The sequence below is a fragment of the Mastomys coucha genome, unplaced genomic scaffold, assembly GCF_008632895.1.
Source record: "Mastomys coucha isolate ucsf_1 unplaced genomic scaffold, UCSF_Mcou_1 pScaffold22, whole genome shotgun sequence".
In the NCBI taxonomy this organism is placed as follows: domain Eukaryota; kingdom Metazoa; phylum Chordata; class Mammalia; order Rodentia; family Muridae; genus Mastomys; species Mastomys coucha.
In genome coordinates this window covers 116,884,990-116,912,801 of record NW_022196905.1, presented here as the reverse complement: position 1 = coordinate 116,912,801, position 27,812 = coordinate 116,884,990, and the positions used below count along the sequence as shown (strand labels likewise).

The window sequence follows — 27,812 nt, the reverse complement described above, 5'->3', positions numbered from 1 at the left end:
GGTTGTGTTTGCGCCCCGCGAGAAGCAGTGGCGTCACTTAGCCGCCAGGGGGAGACCAAGACCGCTAAGCTGCCTGAGGTCTCTGTGTGCGGACTGCAGGTGCAGGGTGCAAGAACTTTACTAAGAGGGACCCTGCCGGTAAGACCCATCCTAGAAAGGCAGAAACAACGGACTGGGTCCTGAGGTGGGTTGGAATGTGGCAGTGTTTCCTCCGATGGCTTTAAAACCTTTAAAGATGAGCCCTCCTTAATGGCATCACTCGGAACACATGAAAGAGGCAAGGGACTTTAGGGTGAGCATTCTTCCTCAGCTGTCGCATGGCATTGTTGTTCCTGGTGTGTACCCGAGTGTGGCAGTCACCAGTCCCCCAAATCCCACAGCTGCATTTCCTCACGCCTTGCGCATACTTGCATGAAAAAATAAATAAATAAACAAGGCAACCGGGAAAAGGGTTAATGGTAGGAAAGCTGTTGGATTTCTTCAAAAACCCTGGGCAGACAGCTCAGAGACAGGGCATAGGCTACCTACCACACAAGAGGTTCTATCATCAGCACGGGGGTGGGAGGTGGGGGTGGACACGCGACAGTGTGGGGTGAACTTTGCTTCTTTTTCCGTTTGGTTTTTTGTTGTTGTTGTTGTTTGGTTTTTTGGTTTTTCGAGACAGGGTTTCTCTGTATAGCCCTGGCTGTCCTGGAACTCACTCTGTAGAGCAGGCTGACCTCGAACTGAGAAATCCACCTGCCTCTGCCTCCCAAGTGCTGGGATTAAAGGCTCGAGCCACCACCGCCCGGCCTTTTCCTTTTGTTTTAGTCTGACACCTTTCCCTGAGCATCAATCAACTTAAAATTAGGTTCACTTTATTTTGAGATGGGGGCTGGGGGGGTGAGGTCTAAGTATATAGCCTAGGCTGACCTGGAACTTGCTATGTAGATCAGGCTAACCTGTAACTCTAGTTTGGCTTGCCTTTGTCTCCATCTCTTGGGAGGGCTGAGACTCAAAAGGTGTTTGGCACCATGCCATGGCAAAACTAGGCACTCTTTGATCTCCATAAGGAAAAAAATATATATCCAAAGCCGTATCGGTATCGTGGGGGAGAATCATGATGGTTTCTGTTCTGGTTTGTTTTGTTTTGTTCCGAATAGAGGGAAAAATCAGGGCTTCTAAGATCATGAACTAAGAAGCCGCCTGAAAAATAAGTTAGGGATGGTGATGCACGCTTGTAATCCCAGCACTCCAAAGGACGAGACGGGAGGATCAGATGTTGGAAGACAGGCTCTATGATGTGCTGAGATTCAAAACAAAACAAAACAAAAACAAAGAATGTGGGAGAAAATGAAGAGGATTGGGCTGCAGCCGATGCAAAATGCCTCCTGATTTCCATGGCTCATGCAAAAAAGTTCTCTAACATACAAGGTTGCAACCTACAACTTGTGAGCCACGTCTGGACGTGTTTTGTCTGTATGACTTTAAACACGTCAGGATTTTTTTGTTGTTGTTTTGGTTTTGGTTGTTGTTCTGAGACAGTTGGGAAGCCCTGGTTGGCCCAGTTCGGACCGCTCTGTGTAGACCGGGCTGCTCTGTGACTCACTAAGTCCCTCAGGATCTGCCTAGCAGATGCTAGAGTTATACTCCACTGCCACCCCGCTCTCTGCTTGAGTTAACACTTTAGAGAGCTGAGCCATTTCACATACACGTTTGGCGGTTTGGGTTCTTACAAAGACACCCTTGGCTTTGGCCTTGTCTTGGTACTAAGACATGGGCACCTTTGCACACCTATCACCCCACAGCTGTCTGGGGCTGCCAGGGCCACATCCCACACCAGCTTCGTGCTAGCTAGATGACCCTGGCTGGCCAGGCTGCTTACTTCTCAGTGAATGGAGAAAATACGTATCCTCTAGCAGAGCTCTCTCGAGCTTTCACACCGAACACACTTATAACGTTGGCCAGTACTATGGCACATGAATTAGGCTTAAATTTGTAGCCTAGGCTGGCCTTGAACTCAAAATCTGCCTGTCTCCTCTGCATCCTCAGGATCACAGGCATGAATCACCTCATTTGGCTTTATGCCTAGGTTGGTTTTGTTTTGTTGGTTTTTTGAGACAGGGTTTCTCTGTGTAGCCCTGGCTGTCCTTGAACTCAGAAATCCACCTGCCTCTGCCTCCCAAGTGCTGGGATTAAAGGCATGTGCCACCACTGCCCAGCCCAGCCTTTAATTTTTATTAGTGTGTGACGTGCACATGTGCGTGCGTGTAGGCATAGACAATGCACATTTTGAAACTAGATGGTAACTCTCCAGAACCTGCTCTCCCTTCCGCTCTGAGTACCAAGCTTGTTACATCCAACTTGAATGTCCTTGATCTATCTCACTGGCCCTGTTAACCTAGAACTCTTGGTCATCCCTCTACCTGTATCCAAGTGAAGGATTATTGAGTGTATGTGCCACGGTGCCCAGGGCACTTGTCCTGGGTTTGAGTCTTCTCAGAGATCCGCCCCCCTGGAGACCAACCCCCTTACCCAGAACAGGCCACAGCATACTTGTAGAGGTCAGAAGACAATTTGCAGGAGTCAATTCTCTCCTTCCAACATGTGAGCTCTGGGGAATCATTCAGGTCAGCAGGTTTGGTGGAACACACCTTTACCTGCTGGGCCATCTTGCCAGCCTCCCCGCCTGTTTTTATACTGTTTATCTTGAGGCACATTCTCATTAAATTGCCCAGGCTGGATTTGACCTCTCTCCATAGCCCATGCTTTGAACTAGTGATCTTCCTGCCTCAGTTTCTGGAGTCCCTGGGATGGCAGGCCTATGACACTAATTTTTGCTTAATTACAGATCATCAGCTGCTCCAGATACTGAAGAGCTTAAGAAAAATTATTTAGAAAAAAAAAATTCTCTTAAAAAAACCAAACCAAGCCAGGCAGTGGTGGCCCATGCTTTGAATCCCAGCACTTGGGAGGCAGAGGCAGGCGGATTTCTGAGTTTGAGGCCAGCCTGGTCTACAGAGTGAGTTCCAGGACAGCCAGGGCTACACAGAGAAACCCTGTCTCGAAAAAACAAAACAAAAAAACAACCAAAATTGGTGGGCTATAGTCTAGTTTGACTATAGTCTGACCCAGTTCACAACCAATGGACAGGCTCAGAATTTAGAGCCAACCACTACCCCTGAGCCTTAGGACAAAATCAAGTGGAGAACAAATGGGCAACCTGGCATGGTAGCTCAAAAGTAAAGAAACCCACAACGCTCTGAGCGCTATCACCCTTTCCCCTCCCCTCCAGTTCCTGGGCCTGGCCAACCCACCCTCATGACTATGGTGCACTGTCATCATGGAGAAGGGGCCTGGGGTGTGGTAGGGGGAGAGCAAGAGAGACGGCGTAGCTGTAAGAAAAGTCAGTATATTTATGGTTTGCTTTATAAAAGTTACTATAATACAATGGTACATAGTATTGAATTCACAAAAATATGAACAAATATTTACAGCAAGACACACCCACAACGGAAACATTTCTCTTCAAAAACAAGTTACATACAGATGACAGAGTCTATACGCACAGACAACCCTAAAATTTATTGGTTCTCTTCTTTGCAGGGGCAGGGAGAGGAGGAAAAAAAAAATCAGAAACCCCTGACCCTTCAAAAGCAGAGATCTATTCAATGATAACAAAAGTTTTCAAAGAAAAATAGGCCCACATATCAGGAATATTGCAAACCCTTCCTGGGGTGCTGGGGGGAGGGGGCGGCGGGCGGGAAGCCAGGGGTTTGGAGAAGGGTCAGCTCAACACTTCACCCTAAACCGAAGCCAGCCAAGGTTAATGCATGCGGATCCCATGACAGGAGCTCACAGAGGCACTGCCAGGGACCCGACAGCAATTCCCTGGCCTGTGGGCATCTTCATCCTTTCGTGATGGATGTTAGTAGGTAAGGTGAAGATAGGCCTCCAGCCAGCCGGGCTGCACAAGTAACTCAAATTAAGCCATCTCTACATGCTACACATTTCTTCTTGTGAAAAATAAATCTTTTTTTTTTCTCATTTGCACAATTATGCAGAAAACTGCACGTGGAAGAGAAGGTGGGCGCTGTGCCCAGGTGCCCCTTGTGTCTTAATTGCCAATGATAATGATTCTCTTGACCTTCAGACCAGTGGGCACAGTCTCAAACACAGAGGGCCTGTGGAAGAATTAAAAAAGAAAGAAAGACAACAAAACCACCAATGACAGAGAGAGAGAGAGAGAGAGAGAGAGAGAGAGAGAGAGAGAGGGAGGGAGGGAGGGAGGGAAAAAAAAAACAAAAAACAATTCTTTGTACAGAATTTACATGATAAGGGAGCTTGACACAAGCTGAGATACCAAGAGGCTCCGCCACCTGGTCCACGGGCGGGCGGGGTGGGCCCACCCGGAGCACTTCATCTTGGTGGACTCTGGGTCACAACAGTCGCGGTCCAGAAGTATTTACACGCCTGTTCTGCTTTCCGGGGAGGGGGGATGGGACTTGCTGTTTTTATGTGTGTCTTTTTGTTGTTGTTGGTTTGCCTTTTTTTTTTTTCTTTTTAAGGTACAAAGAAATGAGGAGAGGAAAAAAAAAGTCTTTCCACTTGTTTCTACAAGAAACAAAGTTCCCAAGAAAAAGTCTGTTATGGCAGTCTATCTACAGGGATTGGTTCAGAACGCCAAAATAATAATTTTCTTCCCTTCAGTTTGATTTTATACACGAGAAAAAAAAAATTCATGGAAATTAACCCTGAAGAGGATGGGGGTGGGAGGCAGGAGCTGTCCAAGATGGAGATCGGAATTTTAATATCATTTCCAAGATTATCTTCCTTTCTCTAGGAGAAACAACCTGCTCACTATGGAAATAAATATGTCCTGGCCTCCTAGATGGGGGCCTCCAGCAGGGTGACATGGGTGTGGGGCTTGGGGTAATGGGGCGAAGCTTATCAACAACAAAAATGTCACATGCGTACGGTCAGACAACCCGTAATGGCAGGGCTGGGGGGAGGCCCTGAGGGCCCTGGCACCCTCTACACCCAGGCAGAGCCAAGGCTGCAGAGAGTGTAAACACCCTTCCCAGTGCCCCCACCGCACTGGGGATCCTGGGAGGCTCCATCGATGCTGGCATCCGAATGAGAAAGTAAACATTGAACCCAAGGATTTGGGGGTGGTAGGGCAGCTGGGAGTCCCCAGAGAGGAAGTTCCTGTCTGGGACCAGCTTGGCTCCCCCAGGGTCTACCAAAAGGAAAGGGCACCCTCAACCACAGGGGAAGGGACAGACTGCGGAACAGGCCAGGAGAAACTGTGGGGTCTGCTCACTGCATCCACAGGATGGGAAGGGCCTTTCGGGTATGTAGTGTTCTGAGGTTGAGGCCGCGGGACAACCCCCCCCGCCCCCTCCTGCAGCACCTAGTCCAGGGTCAGCCTGGACCCTGGGCCCACACACAGTTTCACTGAGGCCTCCGGGCCCCCACAGGGCTCCTCCTCTGATTCTGCCTTCACATTTTCAATGGTTAAAAAATGTCTTTTCTTCGAACGAGGAAGAAAATAAAGAGGAGACACCACCACAGAGCAGCATTCACGGGGAAAGACTGAGGCCGGGGACAGGGAGGGAAGACGGAAGGGGAATGGAAAGCCAGATTCACAAGGATACGAAGCCTGTAGAGGGCATCTGTAAAACGGAAAGAGGCAAGTGGAGACACAGAGAAGCCCTTTCCCGCTGCGGGGCTGGGGCTGCGGGTGGGTCCTGGGATAGTGTTGGGGGGCGCCAGGCCCTAGTGCGGCTGCTGGGGAAAAGGACAGCACCTGAAATGGGTGGGTGGGGTGGAGCCTGGCCCAGGGCGAGCGAGGGTCCTCCTGGGCTACGGCTGACATCCTTGGCCTTTGGCACGCGGGGACTAGTTGAGCGTCCCCCGGCAGTTCTCGGAGCCACAGAGGCAGGGGATCTTGACGTCCTCGATCGGGAACTTATAGTCATACGTGATCTCCTCGTTGACATTGATGTGCTGCTTGGAGTAGATGACGATCTTCTTCTGAGACTCCACCGTGATCACCTTGGCGTAGCAGTTGGGCTGCGAGACAGGGTGGTGATGCGGTAAGACGGGGTCAGGGCCCAACCCGGTCCTGGTCACGGAGCTATGGAAGCCAACCAAGCCTGACTCATGGGTACCAGAGCTCCACGCTTGGCTCTCCGGCTAGCTCCTCCCATGTCCAGTACCAAATAAAAATGATGCGGGGGGGCGGGGTGGGGGGGCTAGAGAGATGGCTCAGCAGTTAAGACTTTAAACTCTTGCAGAGGACCTAGGTTTAGTTCTCAGCTTCCACGGGGTGGCTCATAACCATGCCCTAACTCCAGAGTCAGGTGCCTTCTTCTGGCTTTTCTGGGTATCAGGAATACACACACCCATCCCTCCGTCCATCCATCCATCCATCTTGGCAAAACATCCATACACGTTTAAAAAAATAACTAAGTCTTTGGGAGGCAGAGTCAGGTGGATTTCTGAGTTCGAGGCCAGCCTGGTCTACAGAGTGAGTTCCAGGATAGCCAGAGCTACACAGAGAAACCCTGTCTCGAAAAAAACAAAAAAACAAACAAAAAAACAACAAAAAAAACCAAAGCTAAGTCTCTGAAGATGACCACCACTATTCCTCATACTGCAGGAGATGCCTGAATTTGCACCTCTACTCGGGTGTTATTTCTGAGCCCTTGATAAGGGGTCTACAAACTATAGGCCCTACTTGCCTGCTTTAGTAAATAAAGTTTTATTGGCACAGTCTTGCTGTTCTTCTTTGGCTTATCACTTGTGGCTGCTTTTGTTTGGAGAGCAAGGTAAACAGATACTACAGAGAGTTCACATCACAGGGAGCCTGAAGCCAAAATCCTTCTCCCCAAGTTCTCCCTTCTAATAATGCTGGCTCTGGCTCCTCCCCATCATGTTCCTACTTCTCAAGTCACCAAGCTGTCATCCCTCACCTGGCTGGCAGCAGTGCTAACCACAGTGTCTCCCTAGTCTGCAGCTTCCCAGATTAGCGAGGCTGGCTGAGCAGTGAGCTCAGAGAATTCGCCTGTTCCTACCTCCCCAGCATGGGCATCACACCAGGCCCCTTTTATATGGGTTCTGAGAGCTGAACTCAGGTCTCCGTGCTTGTAAGGCAACCAGTTTACCCACCAATGAGACAAGGTCTTACTTGTGTTATCTTGGCTGGCCTAGAACTCACTATATTGACCAGGCTAGCCTCTAGCTCACAGTAATCCACCTGCCTCCGTCTCCTGAATGCTGGGTTTAAAGGTGCACCATCACACCCAGCCTCAGCCCGCCTCTTGAGCAACTTCTGTCTTTCATGTGACTCCAGAATTCCCACTGCGCCCATTGAACAGACATAACAACTGAGCTCAGTCCCTCTCCCTCCCTGTCACCCGTGGGTCAACTGGACACGACTGCAGTGCCTGGGATCCTGGTTCCTCAGTACAGAGGAGGGAACACCTTGGGCCCTCATCGGGCACTTACATTGCAGCTGTGGTTAATGAAGCGTGCAAAGTTGCCGCACTTGGTGGCGTCGATGATGGTGTCATGGTCTACCCTGAACATGTAGCTGCTACCGATGCCTTCGTCCTCATACCGTTTCTCCCTCATGTCTGCAATCACCTGGTGGCAGAGAGAGCCTTAAGTCTGGGCCTGTTCCTCACCCCTGCCACCCCTCCTCAGCACCCTAGGCAGCACCTACCTGGCGGATGTTCTGGCCCACGTACTCAATGACCATCTCATCAGCGGCAATAGGCTCCATGGCAAACAGGCCCCAGTCGTGGATGTGGCTCTTACAGAATTTGAGCTTTTTCTTCCGAAACTAGGGGACGGGAGGGAGGGACAGGATGGGTGAGTACTCTGATGTCCCACGGCTGACCTTGGCTGCCCCAGAGGAGGTCTAGCCTCACCTTGAGCTGGTTGAACTTGAGCAGATCACTGTCGCAGCTGCCAGTGAAGGACGACAAGAGGCGCCTCTGCTCAGACCGCCGCTCTGAGCCTGCCCGAGTAGAGGCGTGGGGCTGTGCTGGGATACTCATACCCTGCTGGCACAAAGTGGGTGACAAGTCAGAAAGGCACAGACATGGCCCTATCACACCCTCCTTGGCTCTGCAACCCCCCAACCTCCTGGCTTCGAGCATCTTTGGCTTTCCATTTCTTCCTATCAGTCTCTTTTGTTTGTTTTGGTTTCTCTGAGGCAAGGTTTAAGGTCTCTCTGTAGCCCTGGTTGTCCTGGAACTTGCTCTGTAGACCAGGCCTGCCTCCACCCCCTGAGTGCTGGGGCGGAGAGATGGCTCGGAAGGTTAAGAGCACTGACTGCTCTCCCAGAGGTCCTGAGTTCCATTCCCAGCAACCACATGGTGGCTCACAACCATCTGTAATGAGATCTGATGCCCTCTTCTGGTGCTGTCTGAAGACAGTGTACTCATATAAACAAAACAGAAAATAAATAAACCTTAAAAAAAAAAAAAAAGTGCACGGCCACCACCCGCCTCCCATCAGCACCCTGAAGTGCTTCTTTTCTCGAAAATGAGTCCTACCCATGAACGCCCCTGCTCCCCACCTTTCTATTCTCTGTGGTCTCTTCCTATTGTTCTATGTGGCTTCCTCCGACCCCCTTGGACTCGCCAACCTCCCTCTTATCCACAGCATTTGCTCCTGACTGTGTGTTTGCTTGAATGAACCCCCCCACACACACCATGAGAAAATACTTTTATTCATTGATGCCATAGGTGTGTGCTGAATAGATGGCAGATGAGGAGGGGGAGAAGCCAACTTTTTTGGGAATGTATTTATGTCCAAGGTTAAAACCATCTGGGACTCTCTACTACCCGAAGAATAAAAAGCAGCCATTTTTAAAATTCTGAGATAGCATCTACCTACGTAGGCCAGACTATGCCAGAAGCCCCCAGCCCTACCTTTCCCCTCCCACAGCCCTAACCCACAGGCCAGAAGGATGCGGCCTGAGCCCCTGCCCGAGACTCCTGCCCCACCCTCAGCCCCTGCCCGAGACTCCCGCCCGACTCTGAGTCCAGACTTACGCCGGCCCTGCTCACGGTACCTGGGTGTCCATGGGGGGCTCGTCTGTGCTGGCACGGCTGCTGTTGAGGTATCTCAGCTTGTCTTTCTTGTCGATGGTGTAGAAGCCCTCGCTGCGGGCGCAGCCCGTCACGTGCTCGCGGATGCCGTCCTCCCGCTTCTTTTTCTTGGCCGAGGAGAGGCTGGTGGGTGGGCGTGGGTCAAGGGCCACATGGATACTCTCAGAGATTTCCCCTCCCTGCCCCTCTGCCTGGCCTCCCCAGCCTCGGACCCCTCTCTAGGGGTTAGGATGCCCAGGTCCACCACCCACCTACCTCTGATGACCTCTTAGACACATGACACTAGTCATGTTTATTACTACTTCCCGTTTCTCGCCCGGGAGATGGGGCAATGGAGAATCTATGGGCAGCTCAATATCTCAGAGTACTCTGGCAGAGCTCCTGAAGCAGCCAATGCTCAAAACAGTGTGGACAATAGGGATCAAGATAGTTCTGTCCTTATGGCTGGACAGTACATAACAACCTAGCTTTAGGATAGCAAAGAGCTAGCTTCTAGAGCAGTCTTTGTCTTCAAACCTCAGCTCTGCCACTTGGTAGCTGTGTGACTTTGGGCCAGATCACTTGGCCTCTCTGAGCATCAGTTTTTTCCTGTGTTAAATGAGACTAACCACCCTGTATATTATTACTGGGCCACTGGGGATTCAGCTCAGCCAGGCAGAACCCTGCTGAGGGAGTAGCTCAGTCTCCTCGACTGTTATGTTTATGCTTATGTTTAGACCTGAGACCAGTTCAGCTACCCCTGGGTGTGAGACAGGCCTGGTGCAGCGGCTACTTGATAGGTGATGATGATCATACACTACTGCCTCCCTGGTACCATGATTGTGACTGACAAGGTGGAATGCCTAGAGGGGCTCCCTGCTCCTGAAGGATGCGGACCCCACATCTGGCAGGATATAGGGATGGTAGACCCAGAGTGTGTCATTCAGCCAGTCCATGCCATTGTCCTGCTGCAACAGGCGCTCATAGGTGACGCACAGGAAGCGGATGTCCTCCTCGTCGATGCCACCATTCCAGATGTCATATAAGATAGTCATCTCCTCAAACTCTGAGCGGGGCCGGAAGAGGGGCTGGGGTGGTGAGGGTTCGGGTGAGGCTGATGGGGCCACCAGGTCTTCGTGCCGCTTCTTAGGTGGCCGTCTCCATGGTCCCCGCACCTTGGCCAGGTCCATGTACTCTTCCGTGACCTCATCACGGCGAGGTCCTGGGGGAATAGCCTCGGAGGGCCACTGGTTGTCCAACTCCTTGAACGGTAGCTTGGTGGGTTCAACTGGTGGTGGAGGTGGAGGTGGAGGAGGCTGGGGTGGGAGGGGTGGTGGGGCTGGGATCCCCGTGTTCCGGAAGTCCAAGGTCACGGCCCGAGGGTCATGTGCACTGGGGAAGATGGGGGCCTGTGGCTGTCCTGGCAGGAGCAGAAGTTCCCTCCCAAGGGCAGGTCCTGGTGGTGGCCGGACCAAAGGCCCATCCAAGGACAGCATAGATGGTGGGGATCGCCGGGGCCGGCCTGGCTTCCTCTTGATGGGGGTTGGGCAAGGAGCTAGGGTAGCAGGCAGCAGAGGAGGCAGCTGGGGAGGTGGCCGAGGCTGGGCCCTCAGGACAGGGACAGGCAATGCCAGAGGTAAGGGCAGAGGCAGAGGAAGCGGGAGAGGCAGGCCAGTTTCCAGGAGCACTGGGGAGGCCAGGGGGCCAGCACGCTCATCTCGCCGACCAGTTGGGAGGGGACAGACAGGCAGAAGCAAGGGACCACTGGGCTCAGGGAAGGTAGGTGTGAAGCTGAAGTCCCGACCAGGTGTCCGTGGAAGGCCCCCACTGCTCAAGCCAGGGGACGGGGATGGATATGAGAACGGGCTGCCAGGCACCTGTGGGGAGCTCAGTGACAGGCCACTGCTGCCCCCCGACAGAGGGGGCTCCCCACCTGGGGTGGCTGGCACTGTCTCTGTGCTCTGTGACTTGGCCAGACTGCCACAGAGGCCTGGGGTACGTGGGGGCTGGTCTTCAGGGGGAGGCTCCAGGGGGACAGGAGGTTTGGGGGGTTCTGGGGTCTCGGGCTCAGGTGGTGGGCTGGGTGGCCGGAGCAGTCGAGGGGGCGGCAATGGTGGCTGCAAGGGGAAGGAGAGCATCGGAGGGGGCTCGGGCTCCACGTCCAGGTCTGACTCTGTGGGGAGGTAGGCAAAACCAGGTTATTGGTATTTAATTCAAATGTCTCTCGTCTCTCAGAACCTTATATATTCTTATTGCCCTTCTATGCAGACAATACTATGGAAGGCTCTTTGGTAGCCAGCCCAGGGTCAGGGACCCACATCTGCAAAGCTATGTTCGTGTGGCTAGAGCACAGCTTAGTGGTGTGGTACTTGACAAGCATGTACCTACAAGGTCTCAGGTCTGGACTCCAGAGAAGAAAAACACTAGTTTGTGCCTGAGGCCCACCTGCTTCATGGTGGAACAAAATCTAAGTCTCATCTGAGTCCAACAGTCTTCACAGACTTCTCCTGGTATTTACCTCCACTCTCTTGGGATCTAATTCTCCCTAGTACATTTGCTGTAACCTGTCTCTCGGACCTAGTATATGTGCCTCATGAGGACAGGTATCTTGTCCATTTGCTCTACTACTGTATTAACAACACCTAAAATGGAACCACAAGAACCTTCTTGTTGAGTTACTGTTTAAAGAGCTGTGGTCTGTACTCAGTCAAACGCCATACATTATACAAAATCTACAGTTTGCTCCCCCCCCACCTTATAAAGATACAGACTAACCACATTCAGCTAAGTTAAAATGAATTATGATTAACTAAAGGTACTGATTCCCCATAGAAGAGCTCAGTGGCAACATTGTGCCTGGCAGAGAGACCATTCCTGCCATTGCGGGAACTCCCATCCCAAGGCTCCCAGTTAATGAGCCTTTCTTGGGCTTTGCCCCAAAGGTGGTCCAGGGTGAAGACCCCACTGTCCTCTCACCTGACCCGACACCCATAGGTTGTTCTATTTAACTGCCACTAAACGGGCATACTGGCATTGAATATTGAGCTTGTCAGTGATCCCGACGAAGGGGTCTGCTGAGGCCCTTCCAGAAGACCTAGGACTGGTTCTGATGGGAAAGACACTACCCAGCTTTCTGCCACATGCCCCACCTGACTCCCACCCAGGAGGCTGCAAGATTACCTGGACCATGTTCAGGGGGTGATGGGGATCGAGCCGTCTCCCTGGTGGGAAGCTCCGGAGAGAGCAACATGTCCCCTTGTGTGTTTGAGCTTGGCTCTTCTGGGGGCTCTGGGCTCCCTTCCAGCTCCTGAGCACCCATGGGCAATGGAGGCTCCTCTGGCTCAGGAACCCGCATCTCAGGGACTTCGTCCTCAGCCTCAATGTCCACTTCCTCTTCAGTGCCCAAGGACTCCCGCATGGGGCCTCGTGGGCCCAGAGGCATTTCTGCCCTGTCCTGCTCAAAGTCCTGGCCACCTGCTGAAGGCATGCTCTCTTCTGCCATCGCCACTACCGTGGCTGCAGCCATTGCGGTCTCTTTCTCTTCCTCCTCCTCTTCTTCCTCTTCCTCCTCCCCAGGTACAGTCATCTCCTCTTCGTCCTCCGAGGATGAAGATGAGGAGGAGGACTCGGAACTGGATTCAAACTCAGAAGACCCAGAACTTTCACTGGAGGACGAGGACGACTCGGCCAGGGCCTTCGAGGTGGTGAGGCTCTCTGTCTCCTCTGGGTGAGGGACATAAGTTGGGCAGGGTTATTTCCACAGCCCCAGTTCGGGCTGCCCCCACCCCATGCTAGATATTTCCCCAAAGGCCTGGAACAGGAAGCCTGTCTGAACACAGCCTTTAAATGCTGAAGGGGAGGAATCTATTCTTCAATATAAAAAGGAGCAAGGTGAAATTAACATAAGACTGTACATTTAGAAGTGAACAATCTTGGTGCCCCACAGCTTCCCAAAGCAGTGACTACCCCCTCCACTTAGTTCTTAAGTATTCCCATCAATAGTTAGAAGCCATCCCCTTCAGCAGTCCTCCGCCCAACACCCCTCCCCCACCCAGGCCTGGCTCAAGGACCCCACTGATCTATTTTCTGGGTCTCTGGACTCACCCAGCCTGCCATTTGGTGTAGCTGGGATGCTCACACAGGACAAGGTATGTGCTTTAAGGAATACAATGCCACTCAAAAGCATTAAAATACTGGTCCCAGAATATCAATGACTCAAGTCCCATCGTGGGAGCACAGGCTGGAGCAGGGCCAGGACACCCACTTCCCTGCTTACCTTCGTCAGAATCTCCATTGTCCTTCTCACTGGCCACCGACAGGGGTGCACCTTGATCATCAATATCAGAATCGATCTGGTCATCACTGTCATCGTCATCATCCTGGGGTACAAGGACAGAGAGAGGGACAAAGGTGAGCTGGAGGACCAGGTCCCCGAGCCCAGCACCCAGGAGCCTCTGATCCCGACCTTATCAGAGCTGGATGAGGATGAGGGTGAGGAGACTCGGCTCCTGGGACCTTCCTCCTCCTCCTCTTCCTCTGCTTCCTCCTCATCTTCCTCCTCAGTGCTTTCTCGTTCCTCCTCTTCCTTGTCTGAGGCGGAGGAGGAGGGTGAGGTGGTGGAAGATCCCGAGGATGAGGATGCTGAGGAAGATGAGGACACTGACAAAGACTCCTTCTCATCCTCTTCTCCGCCGCTGTCAAGCTCCAGGGGCCGTCCTGGCCGGCGTCGCACACCCACGCTTTTGGGATCCCGCTTTGTGAGTTCGCAGGGGGCATCAGCCATGTCCCGGTCACGTTCCCGTTCTGACTCTGTGGGAACAGGAGTTAGAGCAGGGACGCAGAGATGGGGTGAAGGGGGAACGAACAGCCAGCCAGAAGCACAGACCTTCATCTTCCTCATCCACAGAGGTTGAAGGCCGCAGCCTCTTCTGGTCACCAGAAGAGGCTGTGTCTGGTGGCTCCTTCCTCTTGACCTTGAAGGAGGGCAGGCGAATGGCACCCCGCAGTCCAATGCCCAGGCCTAGGCCCTCGTAACCCAGGCCCTCACCCTTGCCCCATGACTCCAGCAGACAGGAGGCGATTCGGTCTTTGGGCTTTGGCCTGTCCTCGTCCTTGTGCTCGCCAGACTTCACGGGCGTCAGTGAGGCCTGGGATGGGAGAGAAGGGGACAGTGACCAGAGTCCGAGGCATTGCTGCTGCCCCCTGCAGGCAGTCCTAGGTAACGGCACACTTTCTTCCCATACACTGGGCCACACCTCACTCCCTTCCCAGGGTTCTAGAGGCCCACGCTGCCCCTCCACCATGGCCTCACCAAAAACACTACCACAGCTGTGGTTCTTGGAGCACAGCCTCCCCATGTGGGAGGCAGGAATGAGAGCGGTGAGCTGTAAGGACATGTCTACGTCACGACCACAGGGACCAAGGTCCAATTTCCCTGGGTAGCGCGTTACAAACGTTCACAGCGTCTACGCAGCAGACTCAATATACCCATAACAGAAGGAATGGAGCTTTAATGGTTCTTCTTTCAGAAATTAATTGAGACCAATTTTATTTCTTGAGCTAGTGCTATAAAAAAAAAAAAAAAGGCTGGCCATGGGGGTTACCCGCCTTTAATCCCAGCACTTGGGAGGCAGAGAGAGGCAGGTGGATTTCTGAGTTCAAGGCCAGCCTGCCTGGTCTACAGAGCTAGTACCAGGTCAGCCAGGGGTACACAGAGAAACGCAGTCTCGAAAAACCAAAAATGCAAAAACAAAAACAAACGGAGGAGTGGGGGCAGGGAGACAGCTCAGTGGTTAACAGCACTGGTTGCCTTTACAGAGCACCTGGGTTCTAGTCCCAGCACCCATATAGCAGCTCACATCCATCCCTAACTCCAGTTTCAGGGCATCTGAAGCCTGCCTCTGTGGACCCCAGGTAGGCACTCAGTGGACTTACATATATACGGGCAAGAAACGCACAATACATAAAATACCACCAAACAAACAAACAATGCTAACCACAACAGAGCTGGGTCTGGTGGCACACACTTGTAATCCTTACCACTTGGGAGATGGGGGCATTTAAGGGCAACTTTGTTTGGCTCCGTAGCAAAATTGAAGCCAACCCGAGTTATATGAGACCCTATCTCAAAATAAAACAAACAAACAAACAAAAAATCAAGCCCAAGCTCCTAGCCTTTTGAATTTGTTACATAATTTCTTTTAAAAGTTTGTTTTTAATCTTATGTGTATAGCTGCTTGGTCTTCATGTATGTCTGTGTGCTATGTATGTCTAGTTAGTACCTAGGAAAGGCCATAAGAAGGAGTTCGATCCCTGGACTGTGTTAACAGATAGCTTTGGCCTGCCATGTAGATGCTGGCAAACAAACATGGGTCCTCTAGAAAAATTAGCCAGGGCTTCTAATTGTTAAGACATCTCTCTAACCCATTTTGTTGGTTTCTGCATGGAGTCGTGTAGCAAAGGCTGGCCTTACATTCCTGACATTCCCGGCAAGGGTGGTGGGGATACCTCCCACGTGTGCATGGGGTGATGGGGTGTGCTTCACCTAGGGCTTCCTGCACTGCCCATAGTTTAAAGAATTTATTCAGGGGGCTGGAGAGATGGCTCAGCGGTTAAGAGCACTGACTGCCCTTCCAGAGGTCCTGAGTTCAATTTCCAGTAACCACATGGTGGCTCACAACCATCTGTAATGGGATCTGATGCTCTCTTCTGGTGTGTCTGCGTGTGGAGGGGCATGCTTGGGACCCTAGTTTTGGGATCCCCAGAGGTGGAAATAGGAAAATTCTCAGTTCAAAATCATTCTCTATTATAAAGGGAATTTGAGCTTAGCCTGGGTTAGGGACTCTGGGTTTTGTGGGTTTTTTAATTTGTTTGTTTGTTTTTTGGGTTTTTTGGAAACAGGGTTTCTCTATGTAGCCTAGGCTGTCCTGAAACTTGCTATGTAGACCAGGCTGGCCTTGAACCCACAGAGATTTCACCAAGCTGAGTACCAAAATTAAAGGCGTGCATTACCTGGCTTCAATAAGTATTTTACTTAAGCATAAACCAGATATAGCTTTAATTAAAATGAGACTGTCTATAGTATGTGTGAGAACCCGGTGAGGTTATCACGTGTCTTTAAAGCCAGGACTCAGGAGGCAGAAGAAGGTGGATCTCTGAGTTGGAAGCTAGCCTGGGCTTCAGAGCAAGTTACAGACAGCCAGGGCTACATAGTGAAACCTTGTCTTAAAAACTGCCAGAGCCGGGCACTGGTGGCACACACCTTTAATCCCAGTGCTTGGAGAGCAGAGGCAGGTGGATCTCTATAAGCTAGCAAGGCCAGTCTGGTCTACAGAATGAGCTCCAGGCAACCAAGGCTAGACAGGGAAACCCTGTCTTGAAAAACTGAAACAAAACAAAACAGCAAACCACCACAACAAAACACAACAAAAAGCAAACATGCCTGCACAGCTTTTACTTCAGTGTTCACCCAGAGGTGGTGACTCAAGGCTCTGACAGACGGGGCTGAGAGGACGGACGAGACCTGGGCAAAACGAGCCATCTTCAGAGTGTGGGGAATTTAAGTCATGGACGACGTAGCTGTCCTTAGCTGCGACTGTCACTCAGTCCCGGGGGGCCAACACGGTTCAAGTAAACGATAAAGAACTGTGTGGCAGGTAGTTCTCTGGTTTTATGACCCCATAATATGAGTCCTGACAGGCCTCACTTACCTACATTGCAGAGACCAAGTCCCTAGTCACAGAGCTCCCTAGAGTGCAGCGCAGGGAGGGACACAACATGGGCAAGTCCGCTCTCCTCTGCAGCTGGGCAGCAACTGAGGCATTCCTTTTAATTATTTGATCATTATTTGCTTTTGTGAGACAGGGTCTCACTATGTAACCCTGGCTGCCCTTGAACTCATAGAGCTTCTACAGCCTTCACCCCCCACATCCCACCCACCCCACCCCAGTGCTGGGGTTAAAGGTGTGAGCCACTACTCTCAGCTTAACTGAGAGGATTTAGAAACACTAAGGCCAGGGAAGTGCCTGTCCTTGCAAATATGAAGGCTGAGGCAGGATCATCCTAGAGCCTTCAGTGAATAGGCGGAGATTCCACCTCTTAAAGAAAAAGTATTCAAGCCTTCAAGGCAGTAGTGGCCACACCTTTAATCCCAGCAGTGGGGAGGGAGGCAGAGGCAGGCCTGGTCTACAGAGTGAGTTCCAGGACAGCTACACAGAGAAACCCTGTCTGGAAAAACCAAAAAATAAAAAAATAAAATAAATAAAAAATAAAAAAATTAAAAAAAAAGGAAAATAAAAGGAAAAGGAAAGAAAAGAAAAAGGATACAATGTCCCTACGTGTGTAAAGAAAGGGTAGTTAGGGATGGGGATCGGTTATGAGGCTAAGCTTCCAGGAAAAAAGGGCAAGCGGAGGTCCCTACAAAGTCAGACTTTGTGCCAAATGTATCAGCAGAGAAATGTATCCGGTCACAGAGACCTTGCTCGTGAGACCACCTGGACAGGCAGTCACTGGTCAGGAAGTCACTGAGCACCTGAAACTCAGCATGAGCCAATGAGGAACTGTGTCTCATGGGTACTGTCTTCTCTTTTTTAAAGGGGAAGAGCCACATGCAGCCAGTGGCCATGGGTCCAGCCTGCTCAGTTAGTCCAGCTTGCTCGATCACTCTATCTATCTATCTATCTATCTATCTATCTATCTATCTATCTATCTATCTACCTACCTACCTACCTACCTACCTACCTACCTATCTAGGTTTTTCAAGACAAGGTTTCTCTTTGTAGCCCTGGTTGAACTCACTCTGTAGACCAGGCTGGCCTGAAACTCAAGAGATCCACCTGCCTCTGCCTCCCAGTTGCTGGGATAAAAGATGTGTGCCACCAACTCCCAGCTTATCAGCACTTTTTAAAGGAGTCTCCTGCTGGCTGCAGAAGCAACCACCCAACCGGTAACACATCTTCAGGGAAAGGGCTGCCTAGTCCAGTTCCTGCCGGCCCTCTCTTGACCCTCAGAGGCTCCCTGAGTACCCACCCACATACCTTGGCCATCCGCTCCTTCTTGTCCCACCATTCATCAAAGGCCCGGAAGGCCACCACCTCCACCATCTTGCGGTTGAGATCACGCTTCATGATGGCCTTAAGTTCCTTGAGCACTACCAGCAGGACCCCGTCCACTGTGGCCTTGTGCGGGTCCTCCTGACGTGGTATGTAGCCTGGTGGCGGCACTGAGGGGTCAAACTTGGGCAAGGGCGGCCAATGCTGTCCACGTCCTGGGCCACTGTTGCTCAGGGAGAACGGGCCCCGGTAGGGGGGCAAGTTGACAAACTGCAGCCCAGCAGAAGCAGCGGCAGCCGCAGCGGCCATGAAGGGTGGGTAGGGACAAGCACCCTGGCCTGTCATGAGCCGGCTTAACATCTGTGTTTGCATCTGGAAGGACATGGGCATGCCACCCCACTGGCCACCCAGCACATGGCTCATGTCCACCTGCATCACAGGAAACAGTCCGGGTGGGAAGGGTGGCAGTGGCGGAAGGATGGGTGGGGGCGGGACACCCGGGGGTGCTGGCAAGGGTGGTGGGGGCACTGTCACTGCAGGATGGGCTGGTGGTGGTGGTGGTGGTGGTGGAGGCAGAGGTGGGGGCATGGGGAAGCCAGGTTGGGGTGGGGGTGGTGGAGGGGGTGGGGGTAATGGAGGGAAGCCAGGGGGTGGGGGCAGGGGCAGGTTTGGAGCCAGCACGTTGGGGGCTGCCACAGCCCCTGCCCCTGGGGTCACCACCATGGGCTTGGGGCAGTCGGCGCTGGTGATGGGAGCCGAGGGCATCTCATCATCTGAGATTTCCATGTCCTCTCCTGAGGACTGTTGGCCCTGGAAGAGAGTAGCAAAGGAAGACAAGGGCTCATAAGCAATTCCCAAGCACCGAGGGGTCGGAGGCGTGGGATCAGGGGATCCGTGTGGGAGACTCCCGGCTGTAGGACAGACCTCGGGCCAATCAGTCAACCATCCCAAACCATACTTTCCCCTTTGGCACAAGGGGCATCAAAAGAGCCATTCACTCAGCACCTGTGTGCCAGGCACCGCTCTAGCTGTGGAGAACCCAAAAGCGGCGAAGATAGCCGCAAATCTTGATTTGTACTTGTCAAAAATGGTGGAGGTGAAGCATGACCAGAAGCATGGGGAAGAGGAAGGGGAAGGGGAAGGGAAAGGGGAAGGGGAAGGGGGAAGAGGAAGGGAAGGGGAAGGGGAAGGGGAAAGAGGCCAGGAAAGGGAGCAGGGTGTCGAGAGCTCAGCTGCAGTCAAGTCTGAGATCACAGGAAAGAGTTAACTCTGTGCTCCTCCCCGAGTGCCAGGAAAATTTACATACACGAGCCAGTTCTTAGAGCAACTCTGGGCAGAGTAGGTTTGTTCTCTCCACTTTTACTAAGGAGGAACTTGGGACACAGAAAGGTTTAAGTAACTTCCCCGAGACCACGCAACCAATAAGAGACACAGCCTGGGGTTTGAAACAGGAAGTGGCTCCCCAGTCAGGGTTCAGTCAGTGTGTGGTCTTCACTGTGGCCAGCAGGGCCTTGTGCAAAAGGTATCGGCTGAGCAAGGGCGGGCTGCCTGCGTGGGGGTAGGCAGCTGCAGTAAGGACTCATAAATTAGAGGGGGTTTTGGTTTGTTTGTTTTTGAGCTAGGGACCGAGCCCTGGGCGACATGCTAGGTCAGTACTCTACAGACCTAGCCCCAGAGCTGGGCAAGCCCACCCCTACTGGGCCAGTTCAATCTTTTCTCAGTCTTCTCACTCAAGTCTCCTTGGCTTTTAGAACGAGCTGGCAAGGCTGAGAGCCACAGATGTGTGTGGTTGCATCCCGCAACAGACTGGGACACGTGCACCAGACACCTGCTCCAAGAAGAGCTTCAGCTAAAACTGCAAGGAGGTGGAAAGGGGAGGAGTCAAGGACAACTTGGGCTATGCAGGAGAATTTTTTGAGATTTGGGTCTTTGGGACCTTAGGATCGGAGCCTGGTAACTGGAGAGAGGCATTGAGCTCCTATGGTTTAGAGCTGAGGAAAGGTGAGAAAGATGAGTTCCAGTCCCATATGGGACTCCTGTGTGGGTCAGGACACCCCCATCACACACGCGCACACACACACACCTCACCCTGGGTGAAAATGTTAAGAAAACAAGGCTTGACAGACAGTAAGTGCTTTGGAAGGCAGAGAGGGCGTGTGGTCAGAGGTCACACACCACCTGATGAGGAGGGCCTCAGAGGAGTCATCCGCCGGGGAAGGAGTGTCTAGACTCTCATTTCCCCTGTACACAGAACACATCTATGTCTAGCTCACTCTCAACGTACTCTTGGGAGGGCCAGGCAAGCAGAGCAAGAAGAGAAAGAATGCCCTAACGTCAGCTCTGGACAGCACCCAGCACAGCGGAGCAGCACTCAAAGGGTTAACTCTGGCTGCTACAGTCAGCCAATCACAGTGGCACAGGCAAACTAGCACTGCCCCCTCCCTCCCAGGGCACAGCGGGTGGGAACTAGCTGGCTTCAGTTTCTGTAGGTCAGGTGAAGGGATACTTGTTTCCATGGAGATGCTGAGGCAGGGCTCTTACTGACCCACTCAACAGATGAGGAAACTGAGACTAGATAGAGAAAATGCCTCCCTCTAGGTCACACAGTCCATGTGACAAGACAGCTAAGGCTTTGGGGATGAAACTTGTACTTCCCACCGGTCCTCTCCAAGCTGCTGCTCCCTCTCTCCCTCAGCCTTCTGGGGGCAGAGCTCTCTATCTTACAGACACCATGCACTACCAGGAAACCTAAGTACTGCTCTCCCGTCCGCCAGCAGGGGGCGCCGGAGGGTCGACCTGATGCTCAGCTCTTTTCTGAAACATCTCAGTGATTCGGTCCTAGGGCACTCCAGACTCCAGCCTTCCCAGCCTTAGTTTCCTCTTCTCTTCTTATGCCCAGGGAGAGAGGGAGGGAGGGAGTGTGAGGGCGGCCAGTGCCCTCCAGCTACTCTGAGCTTCTCAAGCCTGGACCAGGTGGCTGGCATGATAAACATCCGCCAAACCTAGGCGGCCTAGAAGGGATGGGGGAAGGGCCTACAGCCTAGTTAGCTCAAGTACACCTGTCAGCTCCCTCTGCCTTGACCCTTTAAGCCAGAAACCACTTCCCCAGAACTGCTTGCAGGCTCCCAGGAGCCTCAACCACCTGCGGCCCCACCTCCTCTCCTGACTCCCAAAGTTCCTTTCCAGGCAGCCAGAGGGGCTTATTGAAGGGCTAGGGAAGAGAGGACACTCAATTCTGTGTCTACAGGTGCATGGGTCTGCATCTGAGCTTCTGTTTGTTAATTCGTGCTGGGCCAGCACAAGGATCCCAAGCCAGAAGATGACACAATGCTCCTCTCCCCTAGAAAACCCGGATAGTGGAACCTTCTCACCTTCCCAGCTTCAAAACTTCTGAGACAGGAGGTCTGGGTAATGAGATGGAGTGAAGAAAGGAAGGGGTAGGGGACAGACACCTTCACCTGATTTATGCTTTGTTCCCCTCCAAAGCTGACCCTAACCTTTTCTCCCTAAACGTTAGAGCCTAAAGCCACCAGAGAAGGAAGGAAGACAGACAGACAGACAGACAGACGGACTGCTCCACCTGCATACTTTCTCATCTCTTCAGTGCAGCAAGCTGGGACACCACTTGGGTGCGTTTGCTGAGCCAGCCTCACACAGCACCCTGGCCAACCTCCAATATGCCAGAGTGACAGGATTGATCATTCCTAAGCCATTAACAGAGAAAATGACCTGGGACCATGAGCACAGCCTAGAGTCTTCTCCAAACCCCACTAGAGCTCAGAGTCAGAACTTAGCCCAAGATGAAAAGTCTAGACTCTTCCAGGTAGGACTGTTACGGGGTCCCACTGCTCCTGCATCTTAGCTAGTGAAATGTATCAAGGGGAAACACAGGCAGACAAAATCAATCCCAGACAGACAGGCAGGCATGGTGGTACCTCATCCATCCGCTCTGAGGTCGGTGTCCTGTCTCCTGCCAGGTCCAAATCCACCTCAGCTGTCTGGCCTAGAAGACCCATAGGGTCTGGGGGGCCTGGCTCAGGTGGGGGCCGAGGCCCCAGGCCCAGGCCCAGATCCTCATCCTCATCAGAATCAGGCAGTGGTGTAGGGCTGATGTCCTCTAGGCCTGTGCTGGAGGGGCGCGAGGAGGGCGGTGAGGGACCACGGAAGCCGAGTTGCGAGTTGGTGCCAAAGTGGGTGAGCGGGGAGAGCTGGGAGGAGGAGGAGGAGATGGGGCTGCCCTCCATCTGGATCTCAGTGTCTGAGTCCTGCTCACGCAGGAAGGGCAGCTTGGTACGTTGTTCCTTCAGCAGCATCTCAATGCGGGAGTCCAGGCTGTCGTGGGGCTTTTCTGGCCCCGCTGGAGAGGACTCCAGAGTAGGAGTGCCAGGACTGTCACAGGGCTCAGGACTCCAGCCAAAGGTAGGCCTACCACCCAGCTCCATGCTGTTGCTGTCAGGGGGTGGGGGGCCAGGAGGGGTGCCTGGCTTCTCCTTGGCTGGAGGCTCAGCAGGCGGCAGGGGTGGGGGCGCAGGTGCCCTCCGGAACTCCCCACTGTCTCGGCTCCCAAAGGCTGCTGTGGCAGTGGGCTCCTCGGGGGGTGGCGGGAATGGGGGTGCTGGGGTCTGGTATGGAGAGAAAGCCGATTTGAATCCAGAAGCTGTAGCTGTTTGGGCAGGTGGTGGAGTATGGGCAAATGTGGTGGAATCCTGGGACTGAGCCTTGAAGGGAGTGCTGCTGCTGCCAACTGTCCCAAAAGAGAGGTCCGAGGAGGAGCCTCGGAAAGGAGCTGTGGCTCCAGCCACTGCGGCCACCGCTGAATTGTGGACATAATGATGTTCGTGGCGGCGGTTGTAGGCATCTGTGAACTTGCTCTCGTGCCGCCTAGCTTTGAACGTGGCTGTGGGGTCCTGGCTGAAGAGGTAGGAGGGTGTGGGCTGACGGCTGGAATAGCTGGAATCCTGGGAGAAAGGGGTGCCCAGGCGAGGCGTGATCGGGGTGCCTTGTCCATAGGAGTTGGGTGTGTCCAGGCGGCAGCTGGAGTAAGCTGTGTCCTGGGAGAAGGGGGTCCCGCCGCTATTGGGGGTGACCGAGGAGGAGCCAGAGCCGCAGCCTGCTGACAGGCTGCCATCCTTGAGGCGCTTCAGAGCATCTGACAGCTGGAGAGAAAAGGAATCATGGGAGTGGAGTGGAGGGAAGGCAGAGCTGAGCAGTGGAGCTGCTTCCCGCTAGGACTCTGGCTGCTAAGGAGCATGGAGCCCACAACTTCCCAACACAAGGAAAAGAAACAGTGCTCACAAGCTCTCAGGTTTTTTTTTCCTGCCCCTAGGTATACATAGGACACATAGAGGATTTTCCCTAATGCTGGTAGCACAAAGAGAAGACCCTGAAACCTTGGTATAAGCTGACACGTCCTTCCCGCTTCAGACTACCTGACACTAAAGGTTGTGGCACAGAGACATGGCCAATGACTGTGCTCTTGGGATGGATGGACTGTCCTTACAAATTCTAGAGATTTAAATGGTGTGACCCATGCCTCCCGATCAGCAGGCAAATGGACTTCAACTGTCTTGAGGGCAGCTATGAGAGTGTCCTACTATACAGTGAGTGGGTTGAGGAGCCAGTCTGTTCCGGAAGAGGATCTGAACCCTGAAACAGGGGAGTACAAGACACTAAGACCCAAACATAGCAATGTTTTGACATTCATATGGAAAACCAGCCCAGCATCTGTGGGAATTCCAGTATGGATAGGGAGGGTGGGATGGGAGGAGGGACTCCGGGTAGACTGAAAGAAAGCCACAGGGAGGATGGACCAATCCCAGAGGAGATAGGCTGCAGCAGATCTTGGGGAAACAGGGCTTTTAGATCAGCTCTGAACCCATTGCAGGTGTGGTCAGGTTGCTAAAGCCAGAGGTGCTGAAGCAGAGCAGCAACAGGGATGAACCTACCTGCAAGGTCTCGCTCACAGTTGGAGAAATGGCATCCAGCTCACCGACTGGGAGGGTCTGAGGGGTGTACCGGCCGGTGACCAACAGTTCATAGAAGCGCATGCGAGTTTCCCCTGTAACAGGCAAGGGACAAGGGTATCCATGGAGGCTCCACCATGACACATCCTCATGGGGATTTCAACTCGCTTATTAGCATGTTCATGGATTCCTTGTGCCTGTGACCACAGGCCTGGGGATACTGTGTCCCCTGATTGGGTTCCTACCCTCTCTCACCTCATTCGAGAATCTCATCTGTCCAACAAAGCTGCAAAACTCTGATATTTCTGATCCTGAGATTCTGAGGCCAATGCCTTTGAGGGACAGAACACCCCCCCCAAAAAAAAACCCCCAAAATGCCATCCTCAATGGAAAGTTCTTTCCATTACTTGGACTATAGTTCCCCAAAAAAGGAGCCATTACCACCCCATCCCCCCACATTCTTTCACCACAGAATAGCCACTGCTTGTAACAAGGACAGAGGAAGTCTGGTGACAGAGGTGACTTAACTCTCTGGAGCCAAAAGACAAGCAAAGCCTGTCAAACACACATATTACTGTGAGCCAATTGCATGATGCTTTCCACTAGTTGAAGCCCCAAGAGTGCCCCAAGTCTGCCTGGGGACTACCTGGGGCCCTCATGGTCCCATTGTGCCCTATGCCTAACTCTCTACCCACCAGAGAGAGATTTTTATCAACCAGCCCCGAGATTATTGGTATTTATAGAGCCTTAGAGGCAGCTGCTTACATATGCAAAGGAGGGGCATTCCTTGAGCTACACTTTACTGGTCTCCACTTCTCGAAATACAATACAATCTCAAACAGAAGTGGTAGTATCTGACTGAGGACTGTGTTTTTTTTTTCTTTCTTTCTTTTCTTTCCCTCCCCACCCCCCCAGAAATGAAATTGTAGTGAGACTTAGCTGTTTCTTAAGATGTGGGCAGGTGATGGGGGAGGGGGACTGCAGACTTACATTAAGCAGAATTTCAGCTTTAATAGTCTGTTTACACACACACACACACACAGAGGAGGGGGGATGACTGACTAGAGCTTCAGGAACTAGGGAAAAGAGGAGCAGGAAAGCTGTAGACTGGACAGAAATGACGAGGTCCAGGCTTTGCTTTGTAACCAAATCCACTCAAAATTACCACAACCCACAAGCCTTTGCAACAACACCCAGCGCGGTCTTAGAGATGGCGTGGAGCCGTCATCAGAAGCCAAACAGAGTAAGTTTTTCTGTCTTGCCTTTGGTGTGTGCTCAGATACACAAACAATCCTGGCGCTCACCCCTGGAGTCCTCCCAGGCAGGGTTCACCAGTGCCATGGCCCTCCCCCAACTCCGGATTTAACATTAGGATCACAGGACCACCTGGTCCCAAAGCCCCCTGCACTTTCCCTCAGATTGGCAGGAATCTCTTGGAAAGGACGAAGGTAAGCTTAGGGGGAATGCCCTCTGTATCTCTCCAGGCCTTGCCACCTGAGCCAGGACTCAGGGTGGGGGAGAGCCAACAGCTCTGGAGGTAGGAGGTGTGGCTCCCTAGCCTGAGCAGACAGAGGTGCTGCGGTCTCTTTAAGAGAGAGGAGGGAAGACAAGTGTCAACCCATGAGCACCCAGAGCAGCCCGCCCCCAAGATCCACTATCAATGCTATCAGAACATTATCAATGAAACACTCCAGGGCTCAGATTGGTTCGGGGAAGGGGCACCGGTAGGGGGTTAAGGGGCATGGCACCCTAGATCTTTAAAGAATGACTTTTATGAATTTAAAGGCACATGGTTCTTCCTCTGCCCCCAACAGATAAACAAGCCCTCCCTTCTCCCCTAACACAGGCGGCAACACTAGGGACTGTCTAAACGCAGGCCACTGGGGCTCAGAGAGGGGCCCACAGGGGTGTCATAGGTGGGAAAGCGTCTGGGTGGTCCCTAAGGGTGCAGTGGCCAAGGACTGGCACATTTGGTAAATTATAGTCTGTCTCCTAGCAACAGACAACACATTTGGCTCCATGCTACTCTGCCCTCCAGAGGGGACAAAAAAGTAAATAAGGTGGTGGTGCTGGGGAATCCCAAGAAAGAGACAAACGGTAGAGGGGTTCTAACTCTGAAGGGAGGAAGGAAGGTGTTTCCAAGACTAGGGGTGAGACTGACAGGTGGCCTTCCAGCTCCTCCCCACCCCCAAACCCCCCTCCCGCGGGATGCCAATGGGCCTCCACTAACCTTTGGTGTCCAGCTCCACGTGGATGATGTTGCCCATGACAGAAGTGCTATGCAGGTGTTGGACAGCCTCTTTGGCGCCCCTGACCGTGGCAAAGACCACCTTGGCAATGCCCAAGTGTTTCTTGGTCTTCGGGTTATACAAGATCTCCACCTCCTCCACCTCCCCATACTTTTTGCACATGTCCCTTAGGAAGTTTTCACGGATGTTGTCATTCAGCTTGGCAAATGTCACCTGCTTTGGAGGCACAGGGCCCACGTAGAACTCATCGATCTGGCAGGGGCCGCGGGGGAAGGGAGTTTGGAAAACATTAAAACCAAAGAGAAAACACAACACTCCTCACTTGCCCAGCAGTTTAAAAAAAATGATTTATTTTTCTTTTAATGTTCAAAGAAAAAAAAAAAAACATGCGGGCGGGCCTGGGAAACGGAGGATTAAATCGTTTGGAACCTGGAAGTCCACTGGGTTCGAAAGGAAAGGGGAAAAAGAAACAGTTTCTCTTTCCCCAGCCCCCTATTCTGGCCTCATATCCCTGCTGCTGGATCCGAGACGACCCTCTGGTCTAGGAAGTGGTCCCCTTTAAAGCCAAAGGGCTGGGAGAGGGGCGGGTCCCTGAGCTGGGGCCCTGGGTACGAAGGACCCAGGTGGGGACTGGGAGCCCCCAGCTCTGCCGGCAGGATACAGTATCAGTGCCCTCGTTACAGTTTCTCCGAGTGTTATTTTGTTTACAGTGGCCGGGAGGGGACACCCCTCTCCCCCCTCCCCGCCAAAACTTCCCAGTCCTGGACGGCGGGAACTCAGAATCCGGCTGGGCTTGGTCAGGACTGGCGTTATTTTCGAACTCGGGGAAGGGGGGGGGGGAGGGACCATAAGACAGAGAGGAGGGGTCCTACCTTGAATTTGGGCACAGACAGCTCCAGCTCCTTGTTTTTGGTCCAGATTCCGACCACCCGGGGATCTTCCACGATTTCCACCGGGCGGTTGCTGGACATCTGTGGGCAGAGATAGGGGGCTCAGTATAGAAGGACTGGCACCTTCCCCAGGGGCAGACCCCCCACCCCCTCCAGGCACCAGTCCCACTCCAGGCTGAGGGGAGGGAGCCCTGGCTGACAGTTGGCCAGGTGGCTGGGAGAGGGGTCCCCCTCCGTTCGCCTCTTGTCTGGGGGGCTCCACCGGGGGTGGGTGGGGGTGGCGGGAAGGCGCGCCGGCTACTCACCGCCAGGCTGAAATGCTGCCCATCGTAGCGGTACAGTTTATGGTGCCCCTTTTTCAGAGCCGGGTCAATCATCAACTTGTAACTTCTCCAATGGTGGTTCCTCCTCTCGCCCGAAGGGCCGGGCTGCGGCGGGGGCTGCTGGTGGTGGTGGTGGTGGTTGTTCTCCATGCCGTTAACCCAACCTGAAACCCAGCAAGTTGTTGTCCTCTCCGCCGCTTCTACACATTCGCCCAAGAATCCAATCGGCTGGCCCCCACCCCCTCCCACCTTAC

At 52.9% G+C, this 27,812-nt stretch overlaps 1 protein-coding gene across 3 annotated transcripts in view; it reads right to left on the bottom strand.

Annotated features, from left to right (window-relative positions):
* Positions 1-3,374: 3,374 nt before the first annotated feature.
* Positions 3,375-27,812, bottom strand: part of Setd1b (SET domain containing 1B, histone lysine methyltransferase) — a 30,535-nt gene continuing 6,097 nt past the window's right edge. For all 3 annotated transcript variants that reach the window (XM_031337806.1, XM_031337804.1, XM_031337803.1), the window contains exons 2-17: positions 27,541-27,722; positions 27,218-27,316; positions 26,327-26,597; positions 24,079-24,191; positions 22,069-23,289; positions 18,119-18,943; positions 13,969-14,230; positions 13,549-13,892; positions 13,360-13,462; positions 12,264-12,806; positions 10,000-11,256; positions 9,068-9,234; positions 7,917-8,048; positions 7,709-7,828; positions 7,492-7,629; positions 3,375-6,054 (exon numbers count right to left, since the gene is read on the bottom strand). In XM_031337806.1, the coding sequence (XP_031193666.1) occupies positions 5,881-6,054; positions 7,492-7,629; positions 7,709-7,828; positions 7,917-8,048; positions 9,068-9,234; positions 10,000-11,256; positions 12,264-12,806; positions 13,360-13,462; positions 13,549-13,892; positions 13,969-14,230; positions 18,119-18,943; positions 22,069-23,289; positions 24,079-24,191; positions 26,327-26,597; positions 27,218-27,316; positions 27,541-27,708 (5,937 nt within the window). In that variant the 5' untranslated portion in view covers positions 27,709-27,722 and the 3' untranslated portion in view covers positions 3,375-5,880. The remainder of the gene's footprint in view (positions 6,055-7,491; positions 7,630-7,708; positions 7,829-7,916; positions 8,049-9,067; positions 9,235-9,999; positions 11,257-12,263; positions 12,807-13,359; positions 13,463-13,548; positions 13,893-13,968; positions 14,231-18,118; positions 18,944-22,068; positions 23,290-24,078; positions 24,192-26,326; positions 26,598-27,217; positions 27,317-27,540; positions 27,723-27,812) is intronic.